Source organism: Rattus norvegicus, chromosome 1 (assembly GCF_036323735.1).
Source record: "Rattus norvegicus strain BN/NHsdMcwi chromosome 1, GRCr8, whole genome shotgun sequence".
In the NCBI taxonomy this organism is placed as follows: domain Eukaryota; kingdom Metazoa; phylum Chordata; class Mammalia; order Rodentia; family Muridae; genus Rattus; species Rattus norvegicus.
In genome coordinates, this window is record NC_086019.1 from 186,187,243 (window position 1) to 186,204,071 (window position 16,829).

A 16,829-nucleotide genomic window follows, 5' to 3' on the forward strand; every position below is an offset into this window, starting at 1 on the left:
ATCTGCTTGTCTTTATCTCCCTTGTGTTGGGACTGCAGATGTGGGCCTCCTCTTGTGACTTTTACAAAGGTCCTCAGGATCCAAGCTCAGGCCCTCAGGCTTGTAGCAAGTCCTTTACCAGGCCAGCCTTTCCCCTAGCACCTCACGGTTTGTAAGGACCAGGAGGCAGCGCTAACGCTGTGCATTTCCTTACTCTTGATTTTCTTATTTTGCAGGGGTGTGTGAGGCAGTTTCTGCACTGGTATTAGCAAAAGGCCAAGAAGCATTGGCAGTCCATGCAGATGAGGCGTCAAAGAAGGTCTGTTGAGAGAAACATCTAGAAAAGACCCATTTTGCTACGAGGGTAGCCCTATTATTTTCTTCTGTTTTCATGAACAATTCTCTAAGAGCCACAAGGAGGAGGGTAATGTGGCAGCTCTTGGAGTGAAGATTTAAAAATAGGATTGAGGGGCACTTTTACTGCAGACCTTTTATTATTTGCACTAATTTCAACTATGTACACGTTCAGTTCCCTCACCTCCACCACACACACACACACACACACACACACACACATACACACAGTCACACACACAGACAGACATACACAGACACACAGACACACACATAGTCACACACACACAGACACACATACACAGACAGACATACACAGACACACAGACACACAGACACACACACAGACATACTTACACAGACATACACACACAGGCACACACAGGGACAGACACACAGACACACATACACAGACACACAGACACACAGACACACACACAGACATACACACACAGACACACACACAGACAGACACAGACACACACACAGACACACATACACAGACATACATACACAGACACACAGACATAGACACACACAGACAGACACACACAGGCACACACACAGACACACACACAGACACACACAGGCACACACACAGACACACACACAGACACACACAGACACACACAGACACACAGACACACACACACAGACACACAAACATAGACATACATACACAGACATAGACACACACAGACAGACACACACAGGCACACACACAGACACACACAGACACACACACAGACACTCACAGACACACACACAGACACACATACACAGACATACATACACAGACACACAGACATAGACACACACAGACAGACACACACAGACACACACAGACACACACACAGACATACACACACAGACACACACAGGCACACACACAGACACACACACAAACATACACACACACACACACACACACACACACACACTTTAGAACGTGTTCTGCTATGTAACCCAAACTGGCCTTGAACTTGGGGGTATTTCTGTCCCAGTCTGAGTGCTAGCATTGCAAGTGTGTGCCACCATGCCTGCCTGTACTATGTTCTTTACTGTGTGTGTGTGTGTATGGTGGTGTGTGCATGTGTGTGTGTAGAACCCAGAGGAAGGTATCAGCACTCTTCCTGTGTCACTCCACCCCTTGGCCCCAAAACACTGCAAAGGTTACAGGTGCACGGAGACCATGCCTGACTAATTGCAGGTCCTTCCTTTCCGTCGCTCAGCAAGCCTTCTTCATCACTGAGGCATCTCCCCAGCCCAGCTGCCTTCCTTTAATAATCTTTCACAGCGCCCCCATCTCACCCTAACCTTCCCTGCAGCTTACTGGAGCTCTAAACAGGAGCGACTTTGAGGACTTTAAAGCCATGTCAAGAGGCATCTTTGAGGCAAATTGGGCTGGTCCCAAACTGCTGTCTTATATCTTGCATAACCCAAATCACAGTTCCTGCCTGGTCTCGTGCTTCCCTGCTTGAAAACTGAGGAGCAGTGAGTGTAAACATTGTTTTATAACTGGGTCACTCTATTGACATCTGTTGTTTAGTCTGCTCAGCATCCTTTCCTCATCTGCTAAAAAAAAAAAAAAAAGCTGTTGCATTCAGAAACTGCCTCTCTCTGTCAGGTTCATGTCACCTACACTGCAAGGTGACAGAGGCCACGGCTCTGCCTCAGTGATTCATGCAAAGGTTGGTGGAGGTTCTTTTTCAGGGTATGTTTGGATGTTAGGGACTGTGATTTGAATGTTCTCTCAGAGTTTGTATGTTTGGTATCTCCAGGGCAACTGTGTTGGGATGGGGCCTAAAGAGAGGTGATTACTTCAAGAGGGTTGTGTCCTCATGAATGGGTTAGCTGTTGTTGGGAGTTGGTTTGAGGGTATGCTCGTTGTAAAAGCAGTGTTCTCTCTCTCTCTCTCTCTCTCTCTCTCTCTCTCTCTCTCTCTGCCCTCCATTTCCCCCTTCTTTCTTTCTCCCTTTTCTTCTCCCTCTTACTAATGTATCTCCTACCTTCCAGTTTGTCACTTGTCCTTCTGCCATGGGGCAGCACAGCAAGAAAGCAAGAAGGCTCTTACCACAGGGCCAGTGCCATACTCCAGGATGCTCTCAGTGTTTAGAACTGCAGGTTGAATCCATTTCTACTGTTTATAAACTACCCAGCTTGTACTGTCCTGTTATAGCAACACAGAGGGGGACTAGAACACTCAAGGAAATTCCTGCTTGATGAGTCAAGGAGCACTTTTGGTAGAGAAGCTGTAGCTATGTGGAACCTGCCTGAAAGTGAGGGACATCAGGGGAGAGAATGGCAGCATCCACTGACATGGCTGGAACAGCTGGATCTGGCTGCATCTGATGCTTGCTCCCTTAGACTTTTCCAAGGTGCCAGTGACTCAGCTCTTTTCTTCTTAATCTAGGTTCAGCTTGGTTCCTGCCACTGGAAGCCAGAAACTTCCTAACCGGGAGCCACTAGTATGAGTCATTGGTTTTCAGTAGCCCTTGGACTGTGGTATAGATGTGTACCGTTGAGAAGGAGGAGGGGCAAGCGGGAGACGAGGGTGTAAAAATGGTAGGTGAGAAGTCCAAAGTGAACAGCTAATAGGCATGCTGTGTGGGATGCTGTGTGGGATGCATACCCCATGCTCTGAAGCCTAACCCCTGGTGTGGATGTGAGCCAGAGGTAGGTAGGGTCTTTGTAAGGTAATGAGCTATCTGTGTTAGTATTATACTTCTGGCAGCATGACAAAGTGAGCGGGACGATTCGAGTTAAAGCATGGAAAGTCCATTTTGGCTCCTGGTCTTGGATGTTTCAGTTCATGGGTTTGCAGCAAGGCATCACCTCAGGGTTGGGAGCATGTGACAGGTCAAAACTGTTCACCTCATTGTTGTGGAGGACTGAAAGACAGACTGGCTCGGGCTCTCAGTACCCCTCCAAGGGCACACCTCCATGATCTAACTTGCTATCTCTAGGTTCCACCTCCCAAGGTGTCTGTGCTGTCTCAGAAGCACTAAGCCTCCATCAGACGGCATTTGGAGGCCACCATAGCATCAGGATCCTTATAAAAAGGCCTCCTTCCAGTACAGTAGCTCACATCTTCGATCACAGCCTCTAGGAGGCAGAAGCAGCTGGATCTCTGTGAGTTCCAGGCCAGCCTGGTCTACAGAGCAAGTTCCAGGTCAGCTAGGGTACATAGTGAGACTCTGTCTGAAAACAGGGAAGAGGCGCTGGGAAGCCATCATTGTTCCCACTGCTAGCTGCCATAAACTGAGGCTGTATGCATGGGTGCACAAGTTGTCACATGACTGTGTTTTCATTGTTTCCGTGCTCCCAGGGAGGACTCCCTGAGTCCCATAGCATCTCTACTCTGTCCTGCCATGACTCCTTTAGTCCTCATTTGCACCCTGTGCCAGCCTGTTGGTTCAGAGGCTCTTCTCCTTCCTTAAGTTTCAGCAGAGAGATGGCTCAGTCTTCCTGGTGAAGCCGTTATCTCCATTGCCACCCAAAATGCCCCAAGGCACTCTAGCCAGTATGCCTGGCAGGGTTCCGGCTTATACCAAGATTCTGGGTTTCCTGCTGAAGTCAGAAAGAAGGACATTGTGTCAGTTGCCAAGAACAGATCTCGTGGGAACCCACTTCCACCATGGCCTGCGGTACAAAGACTGGTGTTAGTAAGCAAAGAGGGGAGATGGGTGCTTTCAGTCTGCATCGGAGAAACATTCCAGGGCTGGAGGGATGGCTAAGTGGCTAAGGATACTTGCTGCTGTTGCAGAAGACATGGGTTTGATTCCTACCTCCCCTCACTAAGTTCACCCTCGTACACATTTTATATCCATTTCTTTCCATTAGATCGCGTTTTACCCTGCATCACAGCTGAATATTTACACCAGTGTTGTATTTTGACTACGTATATATTGCAATACATATCACGCATATACAGTATACAGAGTTTTACATTTTCAATAGTCAAATTTACTAATCTTTTCTGATTTCTGTTCTGTTTCACATTTAGCAAGTCCCGTTCTTGTTCAATACTAACAAAATAGAGCTGATTTCTTCTGTCTTTATCTAGTTTGATTTTGCATTTAAATCTCTGCTTATTTGGTCTAAGATCTTAGGGGCACGGCTTCCTCATAAAGACAGATGTACTAAAATGTGAGTTAAAAATAACTCCCATTTTTCCAACTGCTTTAAAAATATTTATTTATTTTATATGTGTGAGTATTTATCCTGCATGAACATATGTGTGTCTGCTGCTCATGGAAAGAAGCCACTGGATTCCCTGGAACTGGAGTTACAGATGATTGTAGACCACCACATGAGTGCTGGGTATCAAACCCAGGTACTCTGGAAGAGCAGTCAGTGCTCTTAACCACTGAGCCGTCTCTCCAGCCGGCTGCCTGTTTTAAGGTGCTACTTTAAATTACTTGACAAACTCTCGTGTGTATTTGGATCTGACTTTTTTGCCCATTTCTTTTAAAAACCATTTATGACTATTTTATGTGTATGTGTACGTGTATGTGTACGTGTACGTGCATGCATTGCTTGTATGTCTGTGCATCACACAAGTACCTAGTACCTGAGGAGGCCAGAAAAGGGCGTCTCACACCCTGGAACTGGAATTGCAGAGGGCTGTGAGCCACCATGTGCATGCTGGGAAACAAACCTGGGTCTTCTATAAGAGAAGTTGGCGCTCTTCACCGCTGAGCCTTCTTGTCTGTTTTTCCTGTTTGTTCCGACACCATTACAGCATAGGTGACTCTTTTCCCTAGCATGTTTTAGAATCCATATGTGCCGTGTGGTGGTACATGCTTTAGGGAGAGGTAGATGGATCTCAGTGTTTGAGGCTAGCCTGGTTTACAGAGTTCCAGGACAGCCAAGGCTACATAGTGAGACCCTGTGTTGAAAACTAAATAATAACAATAATAAAAAAAGAATACGGGGTTGGGGATTTAGCTCAGTGGTAGAGCGCTTGCCTAGGAAGCGCAAGGCCCTGGGTTCGGTCCCCAGCTCTGAGAAAAAAAAAAAAAAAAAGAAGAACAAAAAAAAAAAAAAAAAGAATACACGTGAACAAGTTTTTCTTTAGTTCTTTCATTTCCAGAGCTTTTCTAGCTATTATCACAAAACAACTGTATTGCAATATAATTTCCATACTGTGTGATTCTCCCACTTACAGTTAACGGATATTTATATGTTCGCAGATGTGCAACCACCACCACATCCCATTTAGTATATTTCCAGCAGAGACGCTTCTTTCTGTGGTGGATGGTGGTTAATGCATTGACTCACAGCTGGTCAAAGAACAGGGAATAAGGGGTCGTGGAATGTTCCTTTGAGGCTCAAGAGACATCGTGACAAGTGGACAGGAAGCATGTAAGAGGCAGGGCCTGGGAGGGAGCGCTGTGAATCTGTGTCCTTTGACATGTCATGGCCAATCTGTTCATGAACCCACTGCAACTGTTGTTACCTCACAAGATTGGACCCCCGCCCATTTCACCATGCTTGGGCTCACCAGGCCCCACTCTTCACTGAGGGACTGTGGACAAGTTAAGGGGTGCTTGGAAAGGGGTGGCATTTCTTTCAGTGGTGTAGCCACTCCTAAGTTGCCATGTTCCTACAACTAACCCCGACCCTCATGCTCATGCAAGTAACTTGGTGGTCACACACACAGGGAAAGACCTGGAAGCAGGCGGGAACTAGTTGGGTGGAAGAGATTCAGTGTGACAGAGAAGGAGATGAGAGGTGGCCCTTGGTGCTATAAGAAAGCTGAGCAAGACATGGAGGGGAATGAGAGGGGCGGAGTGGGGGTTGGGGATTTAGCTCAGTGGTAGAGCGCTTGCCTAACAAGAGCAAGGCCCTAGCAAGGCCCTGGGTTCGGTCCCCAGCTCCGAAAAAAAAGAAAAAAAAAAAACAAGAGAGAGGGGCGGAGTGGCATAGGGGATGGATAAAATGTAGGTATTCGTGTATGAGATCATCAAAGAAGAATTTTAAAAGGTCATTTAGGAAATAGAACTCGAAATGAAAGGTATCGAAGACCAAAAGGGTTCGATCGCTGTGATAGAGAACATGGTCAACAGCAACTGGGAGAGGAAAGGGACCATTTTATCTCATGCTTCCAGGTTCCAATCCATCCCTGAAGGGAGTTAGGGCAGGAAAAAGAGGCCATGGAGGAATGCTGCTTACTGGCTTGATCCTCATGGCTTGATCCAAGTCACCGTTTGATCTTCATGTACATACAATGGCCCCACACTAAGCAAACAAATAATAAATGTAAGAAACATGCAGCACTTGCCTGTCTGCTCTTGGTTTATCTTATTGCACATAATGATGTCCAGTTTCGCCCACTTTCCTGCAAATGCAATGGTATCATTTTTCTTATGGCTGAATGAAATTCCCTTGTATACAGATACACCACATTGTCTTCATCCTCATGTGTTGTTGGACACCCAAGCTGGCTCCCATACTGGCTTTTGTGAACAGTGTACCAATCAATACACATGTGCAAGCATCTCTGTGATGAACTGATTCAAGAATCCTATAGGCAAAAATACCCGGGGGACAGTAGAGTTGGGTCATGTGGTACCTCTATTTGTTGTTGAGGAATCTGCCCACTGACTAATGAACTTACGTTTTTCAATTCTTTTGTATATGTACTTAGGAGAGGATTGTTAGATCATGTGATAGTTTTTACTTACTAGGAAATCTCAAAGTTGTTGTCCATGATGTCAGCACCATTTTTGTCTTCTTTTTTTTTAAAGATTTATTTATTTAATTTATGTATACAAGTACACTGTAGCTGTCTTCAGACACACCAGATCCCATTACAGATGGTTGTGAACCACCATGTGGTTTCTGGGAATTGAACTCAGGATCTCTGGAAGAGCAGTCGGTGCTCTTAACTACCGAGCCACCTCTCCAGCCCCACCATTTTGTCTTCTATGAGCAATGCATGAGGTCTCTGATTTCTTCACCTCCTCTCTGAGACTTGTGGCTTTCTTTTGTTTTTGTTGATCTTGATTCTAATCATTCCAGTAAGCATGAAGTGATATCTCACTGTGGCTTGCTTCTTCACCTTCTGAAGGTCAGTGATGTTGAGAATCTTTTTCTCCGTTTATCTGAACACTCACACGTCTTCTTTGAAGAAACTTCTATTCCAGTTCTCTGTCCATTTTTATGTTGGGCTGTTTATTGAGTGGTAAGGGTTTTATGTTTTCCTGAATGTTCTTGAGCATTTGTTTTCCTAACTGGAACTTCATCGAGCATGGCTGGTGTGGTGGTTTAAATATGCTTGGCCCACGGGATGGGGCACTATTAGGAGGTGTGGCCTTATTGGAGGAGGTGTGGCCTTGTTAGGTGAAGCGTGTCACTGTGTAGCTGGGCTTTGAGGGTTCCTATGCTCAAGCTCTGCCTACTGTGGAATGGAACCTTCCTGCTGGCTGTCTGCAGAAGACAGTCTCCTTCTGGCTGCCTTTGATCAAGACATAGAACACTCAGCTCCTTCTAGAACTGCCATGCCTCCTACCATGATGATAGTGGATTGAACCTCTGAAACTTTAAGTCAGCCTCAATTAGATGTTCTCCTTTATAAAAGTTACCTTGGTCATGGCATCTCTTCACAGCGATGAAACCCTAAGACAGCTGGTAACTTAAAAAATAAAAATTGAAGACTGAAGAGATGGGTTAAGAGCATTAGCCACTCTTCCAGAGGACCTGGGTTCAGTTCCCAGCACCTTCATGGCAGCTCACAGCTGTCTGTCCACCTCACACAGGCAAAACACTCATGCACATAAAATAAATAAATCTTGGGGGTTGGGGATTTAGCTCAGTGGTAGAGCGCTTCCCTAGGAAGCGCAAGGCCCTGGGTTCAGTCCCCAGCTCCGAAAAAAAAAAACAAAAAAAAAATAAATCTTAAACAAAAAATTAAAATTGTATGAATGTGTGTGTAAGGGCACTGTATACATGCAGATATCAGAGAAATAGTTCCAGGAGTTGGTTTTCTTCTACCATGTGCCTCCTGGCATTCAAACACAGGTCTTCAGGCTTGGCAGCCAGTGCCTTTAATTGTTAAGCCATTTTGCCTACTAAAGTTAGCAAACCTCAAAATAAAACAAAAAATAAACCAAAACATCAAAAATCTTTAGCTGAGGATGTAGCTCAGTGGTAGACAAGGCTCTCGTTTCCATCCCCAGTAACGCGCGCGCACACACACACACACACACACACACACACACACACACACACACACACTGAAGCACGTCTAATAGGTTCTTCAGAAATATTCCCTAAACAACTGGACAGATGTTGCATGCACAGTATGGAGTTGGTGTAAATCCCATTTGCTTACATGAAGCAGGAGCACTGGGTTCCCTTGAGGCCTGGGGATGGTTGTGCATATGGGCTTGTCACTGTACTAGGATGACTTACTTGAGCATAACGTTGACTCAGAGAGCAAGGCTGGAAACCCTTCTTACCCTGCTGGAGGTTTCTACTGCACACGATCAGGGACTCATTCCTTCCTGGGCTCAACTTGACTCCCAGCTCTGGCCTGGAGTGTTGCTGGGCCTTGTGGAGGGAGGAGGGTAGCTTCCCACATTCTTTAGTCCCTGGGGGACATCGGAAAGGGAACTCAGTGTCCTTTCTGTCAGTTATTTAGTCTGAAAGCAAAGCAAGCACTTTTCTGATCAATATTTTCAGGTCTCTTTGGAATTAAGCCTCTGTCTCAGGCTGGAGACTAATAGACTGTTTCTCTCTTTCCCAAATGGTAACAAAATCCATGCACACCGTCCCTACGAATCTGTGTATAGATGCGGATAGGATGACGCTAGGGTAGTTTCAAAACTAGATACCTGTTTATGGCAGTATTGAGGATTGAACCTAGGGCGACAGGTTAGACGCTCTCTTCTATCCCAAAGCTTCATCCTCCACCCAGATTTACCTTACAGAAGTTACAGAAGAAAATTAAATAAAGTCTCTCTCTCTCTCTCTCTCTCTCTCTCTCTCTCTCTCTCTCTCTCTCTGAGTATGTATGTGTGCATGTGTGCATGTTTGAGCAAGCATGAGCAGGTGTAGCCATGCTCAGCATTTTAGGGAATGTTACAGGGTCAAATTCAAGCTTTCACTTTTACACACAAGTACTCTGACCCACTGAGCCAGTCCCATACTTTTAAATGTTGGACCAGTGTCTAAGTTGCCCAGCCTGGCCTTGAGCTCATTTTGTAGCACAGGGAGGCCTTGAACTTGTAATCCTTCTGCCCCAGCCTTCTGAGTGGCTTAGATGAGAGGACTACCACACCAGTCTAGGATGGGTCTGTGGCTTTATGAGAACACAGGAGCACCAAGCTGGGATACTCTGTTGGACTGGTCATGTGATGCCCTGAGCTGTGTAGGACTCTGCAGAGACTTCCCCATCAAGGACAGTCCTGACAAAGCCACCTGATCCTTACTTTCCTAGTCCAGAGCTGAATGAACCTTTCGTCTTGTTTTTTTTTTTTTCTTCTTTCTTCCTTTTATATTTTTTAAGTTAGGAGCTCACTCTGTTGCCCAGACTGGCCTGGAATTCACTATGTAGCTCAGGCTAGCCCTTAACTATGGATAGTGCCTCAGCTTTTCATGTGCTAGGACTATGGGTGTGCACCACTTCACATTAACTGATTGATTTATCTTTGTGACATGTTCTCACCATGTATACATGGTTGGCTTGGATGTATAAAACAGGCTGGCTTTGAACTTACAGAGATCTACCTGTCTCTGCCTCTGTCTGCTAGAATTAAAGGTGTGGAATACCACACCCCACCTAAATTTTTGTCCTTTCTTCTCTTTAAATTAATTTTTTATTTTTAAAAAGATTTATTTATTATATATAAGCACACACTTTCTTCATACACACCAGAAGAGGGCATCAGATCTCATTACAGATGGTTGTGAGCCACCATGTGGTTGCTGGGATTTGAACTCAGGACCTCTGGAAGAGCAGTCAGTGCTCTTAACCACTGAGCCATCTCTCCAGCCCTTTTAACTTTTTAAAATTATTTTTAATTATTTTTAATTTTTATTTATTTATTTTTAATTTTAATTTTTTTAAATTAAAAATTTTAATTTATTTTTGTGTGTACATTTGTGTACCACAAGCATGGCTGGGTCCCCCCAAGCCAGAAGAAGGCATTGGGTCCCTGGTGCCTCAAGCTACACACAGTTTTGAACCATCATGTGGGTGCTGGGAACTGAACCTGGATCCTCTGAAAGAGCAGGTGCTCTAACCTGCTGAGCCATCTCCTCAGCCCTAACCTCTTTTTCCTTTATTAATGACTCAGAGTGAGGTGTTCCCATATAGCTGTAGGAAATAGGGCAGCGTGCTTTTCAGCAGTTCACAAAACACATGACAGTAGTCCAGCAAAGACCCAGAGAGCGCATAGCAAAACCCGGGCGCACTGGGTGAAGCCTTGTTACTGTTTTAATTAGAATTTATGTCCAGTGAAACTTATACTGATTTTGAATATTGTACTATGTGATGACTGACAAGTTGTTGTTATTTCAGAAAATTCCAGAAGACAAAAAAAAAAAAAAAAAGGAAGTGGAAGAAAGAAGTGCTAGAACAATCATTTGTAATAAAGAAATGTTGTAAAATTATCTGTTTGTACTCTGCAATATTTTAGATACAATAAAGATTCAGTTAACTATTATCTATGTTTCCCACACTAGTGGTAAAGTAATAACATGAGTAAAATGCTTTGAAACATTTTTTAACTCAATGTATGAAATGCTGTTACCATTTGCCCCTTGAAGCCTGTATGCATGCACAGAAGGAAAAGGACTCTGCTGCTCTGTGGCGCCTATTACATTACTGCCTTTGTGTTTGTTTGCTTCTTACTATGTGCAATGTCCTGCCTTGAGCTCGCCATGCATTCATCCCTCACGTATCACAGCAATCAAGGAGAGGGCTTTATTATTAACATCATCTTAATAGATAATAAACAGATCCAAGGTAGAAATGTTAAAGGGCACCCCTGCTCGTGTTCATGTGGGATATTAAAGTGTCAGCAGGAGGCTTTCTAAGTATCAGCACAAGGCCCCATCCTATGCCTCTGTGTATTCTACCACGTATGTTGTTGTTCAAAACAAACCTAGGGGAGAGTCAACCTGGAATTTGGCCTTGGTTCTTTTAAAAATACTTTATTGAATGTCACCAAGTTCCTGTCCACAGTTCAGATTGTGTTAAGTTCGTTCCTTTTTAGAATTATTTATTTTATGTGTGTGAGCACACTGCCACTTTCTTCAGACACACCAGAGAGGGTGTCGGATCTCATTACAGATGGTTGTGAGTCACCATGTGGTTGCTGGGGATTGAACTCAGGACCTCTGGAAGAGCAGTCAGTGTTCTTAACCGCCGAACCATCTCTCCAGCCCAAGTTTGTTCTTATACGGCCCCTAAATTTGTAAATTCTCCATGTTGAGCTCTAGCGTATTGGTCTGAGGTGTTACACTGACTACTTGATCTAGACAAAGGTTCTTCATGACTGGCCTTTGCTTCTTTATTTCTGTCTCAGTCCACCCTCTTGGGATGCTTACTTTCTGACAGAATGCTATGTGGATGTGCCACCAGTGAGGCGACTGTCTAGTATTTTAAGCCAGGTCACAGACTTCAGCTTGCGGGTGCTGGTACTGGTCAGAAGCCTAAGTGTTTACACACCTGTTGTTCTATCGGGCCCATAGGGCACACTGGGAGAGTGAACATGGATTGTATGGGCACCGTGGCAAAGAGCCTCTCGTTAGAGATAGCAGAACTGTCTAGGAATTTCCTCAACCCACTGTGCTGTGTCAGACCCACGGCCTTGGGTTTGTATTGGCAAGCAATCCGTTCCACTCAGCTGCAAAGTTAGCCCCAGAACTTCTGATTTCTGAGAGAATCCAGGAGTTTGGATTTGGGATAAATCTTACACTTCTGTTTGTTTTGAGATAAGGTCAAACAAGGAAGCCCAGGTTGGCTTAGGACTCATGTAGCTCAGAGTAGCCACCCACTCATGGCTAATTTCCTGCACCAGAGTCCTCAGTGCAGGTCTTACGAGGCTTTGTGGATCTTAAGAATTAGTTCAACCACACGATACTCGTACATAGATAAAACTTCGTGCCCTTGTGTAGCATAAGGAGAGAGTAGTCGGGATTCCTGTCTCTGCTGTCCCACTTAGTGGAGCCCGGACTTTCTCATCACCATTCCTCCTGCCCAGGGAGCCGAACACTCCCCCTGCCCCCTCTTCCGCTCCCTAGAAGAAAATCTTCATCCCGCCCAGCAGGACTTAAAACCGAGTGAGAGCACTGGGTGAGCAGATCTGGGAGGTCCCATGGAGGAGGTAGGCTTGTATCTAGGGAGTATTGAGCGAAAACTGGCTCGCATAGGCGTGAGGAAGGCGGGGCCCTGGCGTCGCTCAGCCGCTGGCGACCTCAATCTCCGGGCTGAAACGACCAGTTGTTCTTAGCCTTCCCCTCTGACCGGCTACCCCGGGCATTGTTTTCTGTTCTCCAGGATTGTAGGTGGCAGGCAAAAAACGCCTGGATTCTGGCTGCTCTCCAGGCCGGTGACCTTCGGCTCTGGGGCCACTGGGCAGCCGCGCCTTTGGACGGGAGGAGAGGAAGGAGAGGACGCCTGGTTCCTTTGGCTGTTCGTCTCCTTCTGTGGCTTTGCCATGGGCTCACGGAGCTCTCATGTCGCGCTCATTCCTGATGTGGACCAAATTCGCAGAGAGACGGGCTGTGAGTGTGAGGGTGGTGGTGGTGGTAGTGGTGGTGGTGGTGAGCGCAGCTCAGTAGTACGTGGGCGGGGACAGGAGGAGTTTTAGAGTAGTGAAGGGGGTCACCAGAATGTAGCTTGAGTATTCCAGATCCCAGAGACTTAGAGGGCTTAGAGTGTGAGTCTGGGAATTTGCGCCTCTGGAGCTGGAAAACCAAGAGCCCAGGTACTTAAGAGTCAAGTTTGAGGCAGTCCGGGTTGATGGACCAGATTCACTCAGGTGTCCTTGGGCTCGGATGGAGACTGAAGGCAGAGCTGAGGACGGATGCCTGGGCTCTGAGAACCTCCTGGGTTCTCCAACCTAGTATTTCCTTGAGTCAAGCTCCCTCCAGCCGAGTCGACTCCACACATGGTCATGCAAGGGTAACGACTCTCATCCCCATCCATCTGCCTCTTACTTATGGTTGAAGTCGCGCTGAGGATGGGGAGATAGATGACCCTGTTCCCTGTTATGTTGAAGGGTGTAGGGGGAGGTTAGAGATGGGACTAAACCCTCTTATTCTCATTTCCTGCCCACATCCCCTTGGGTCCCCTGCAGCGCACCCAAGGCACACGGGATCTGGCAGTAAGGACTTGCGAGTCCTCTGAGGGCTCATCCCCACCTCCTTCTCTCCGCAGTCTCCCAAGCTAGCCTGCTCCGTCTCTACCACAGGTTCCAAGCCCTAGACAGGGAGGAAAAGGGCTTCCTGAGGTGAGTAGAAGAGATCTAAGATCTTTTGCTTCTGCTTTTTCTGTCCCCACCCTCCTCACTGACACCGCCATCTGCCTCCTTTGCTTTCATTGTGCTGTCCTCACAGCCGCCTAGACCTCCAGCAGATTGGAGCCCTGGCTGTGAACCCCCTGGGTGACCGCATTATAGACAGCTTCTTCCCCAATGGGTGAGTGAGTGTCCACTGGCTGACCAGAGGGGAGATGGGTGTGGGTGGCAAAGCGATGCTACCGATGGTGGCAGTCTGGGTGACCATTGCCCTTCTCCATCCTTGTCCCTATAGGAGTCAGAGAGTGTATTTCGCAGGCTTTGCCAGAGTCCTGGCTTATTTTCGACCTATAGATGAAGACGATGCCACACTCCGAGACCCCAAGCAACCTGAACCCCTAAACAGCAGAATGAATAAACTGCGCTGTGAGTGTGTGAGACCTGCCCAAGTGAGGCCCTCCACATTTATCCATACCAGGAGAGACCCGGGAACCTCTAACTCCCCCTGTGGGCCTGGTGAGGACTTAATATCAGCTCAGGGAAACTCACTTCCTCTTCCCCTCTCTTTTCCCAGTTGCATTTCAGCTCTATGATCTGGATCGGGATGGGAAGATCTCCAGGAATGAAATGCTACAGGTCAGAAGACCATGGGTACATCAGATGTGATGTGGGCAGGGCAAGATGGTTAAATGGAGGCGTGTGTGTGTGTGTGTGTGTGTGTGTGTGTGTGTGTGTGTGTGTGTGTGATGACTGGGGTTGCAGTTGATTATGTGTTAGGTAAGATCTGGGATTGGATGGGGTTGGGGTTGGGTTAGTTAAGGACAAGGGGTGGGGAGTAAGTAGGTATGAGACTGGGAACAGAGTTCGGAATCCCAACATAGGCGTAATTCGGCTTCTCGCTAGTATATAAGATTCTTGGTTGTCATTACTGGGAAGAGATCACACACTTGCTGTTTATCTGGAAAGGGCCAGCAATACTTCTGTACACACCCAAACACCTAGACAGCCTTCCACATCAAGGAGTTATCTAGGTTCAAATGTCAGTAGTGCCAAGACTCTGGGACAGATGATAAAGTTAGGGTGGAGGGGAAGGTGTTGTTGAGTGGAGGATGGACGTTGATTGGGTTATAAGGTTTAGCTGCAGGTGAGCACTGTCGGAGTGTGAGATAGAATCATATGGAAGACTGGACAGTGGACAGCGATGCAGTGGCAGGCGTTTGCTATGGGCTACAGGGGAAATTGAGTCTGATGGTGAAGAGTGAGAAAATTTGGTTGTAACTTATGGGGTGAGGTTGGAGGGCTGGGGCTAAAGGAGCAGCTTCTGTGGCTCTTCTCCATGACTGCCTCTTCTCTCACCTCCCAGGTTCTCCGCCTCATGGTTGGGGTCCAGGTGACAGACGAGCAGTTGGAGAGCATCACAGACCGCACAGTGCAGGAAGCCGATGAAGATGGGGATGGGGCCGTGTCCTTCCTGGAGTTCGCCAAGGTTAGGAGGAGTTGAGATCAGGAGTCCCTAGGACAGCAAGGCATGGGAAATACAAGTCACTGGAGGATGGGAGAGACCTGGGGCATATTGGGGGATGCAAGGACTCCAAGGGAGGAGGTGAATGAGACACCTAGGTTGAGACTCAAGCCTCTTGACTTGACCACACCCATCTCTCCCCAGTCCTTAGAGAAGATGAACATCGAGCAGAAGATGAGCATCCGGATCCTGAAGTGACCCCTGTGTCTTTGACTCATGCAAACATTTATGGACTCGGGATTTATCCTCAGGCCTCTGGAAGCAGGAGCCCACAAGCCATATTCTACTCTGAAACTTTGTTTAAGGTTAGGAAAGGGAATTGGAGGAGCGTGTGCTGAAGTCTCATTTGCTCTCAGATTTGTGAATCAGCCAGTGATTTGGTTGCAAGTGGCTGAAAGGCCAACCCAAAGTGACAAGATAAAAAAGGGAAAAGGATGACATGGGCCTGTGACTAGACAGCCCGGAAGTAGTTGCCTTTATGCACACCTGGATCCAAGGACACGCATGGTGTCATCGGGATTGAGTTTTGTCACCTGGGGTTCTCAGGTTGGCTGCCTTCTTGCATTGGGATCATTCCTTTGGGTACGAAGAGCCGACAGCTGTCGAGACCACATCCTCTTAGCCCTCTAACCCAGAGGACGGGATGTCATACTCCAGAAATGCCAACCAAGCAGAACCATTGACCCAGCTGGGGGCTTTTCTCTATCTCAGGGAAGGGGTGAGGGGAGATGGAACATTTAAATAGGCTATGCCTGTGTCATATAACAATTCCAAACCCTGAATAAATCCGGAAGACTTAGCATAGAGAGGTGGTTGACTTAAGAAAAATGAAGTAATATTATCAGAAAAGTGTGTGTGTGTGTGTGTGTGTGTGTGTGTGTGTGTGTGTGTGTGTGTATGTGTTTATGTTGGTTTTGTTCAGGCAACATGAATGATACATTTCCTTACTACGTGGTTGAGCAAATTAAGGGTATCTTGAAATGTGGTCCCTTGAATGGGTTTTTTCTGATCCCTGGATGAAAGATAATGTGATGGGGTTGGTGACTGGAGGGAGGATGGGGTACAGTAATAAACTTTCCTAAAGTGGATGGTTACTCCAAGCTTTGGAGAATAATTTTTTGTGTTCGTGGTAAGATGTTCAAACATTGTCAGACTGCAGAATAGAGTATAAAAGTCACATGGAGACAGAATAGAAGCACACACAGAGACACAAAATATAGAGATAGTGGTACATATATCATATATACATATATACATATACATATATACATATACATATATATATATCAAGCTGTGGAATTTTCCTACTCAAAGACTACTGCTTTTAAATAGAGATTTTTCAAATAATAATGTGAAAATAGGGACTAGAGAGATGAACCAACCTTTAAGAGCACTCACTGCTCTTTCAGAAGACCCAGGCTCAGTTCCTAGTGCCCATATTGGATGGCTCACAACAGCTTGTTACTCTAGTTTCAGGGAATCTGATGCCCTTTTCTGGCCTT

The 16,829-nt window shown here is 46.3% G+C and overlaps 1 protein-coding gene across 4 annotated transcripts; it reads left to right on the forward strand.

The window, feature by feature from the left end:
- Positions 1-1,847: 1,847 nt before the first annotated feature.
- On the forward strand, positions 1,848-16,421 carry Chp2 (calcineurin-like EF hand protein 2). Of its 4 annotated transcripts, none has more exons than XM_039078237.2 (8): positions 1,848-2,024; positions 12,845-13,071; positions 13,727-13,799; positions 13,906-13,986; positions 14,101-14,231; positions 14,380-14,441; positions 15,169-15,291; positions 15,472-16,421. In XM_039078237.2, exons 1-8 carry the CDS (start codon positions 2,017-2,019, stop codon positions 15,523-15,525), a joined length of 759 nt encoding a protein of 252 aa, XP_038934165.1. In that variant the 5' UTR covers positions 1,848-2,016; the 3' UTR covers positions 15,526-16,421.
- Positions 16,422-16,829: the final 408 nt, after the last annotated feature.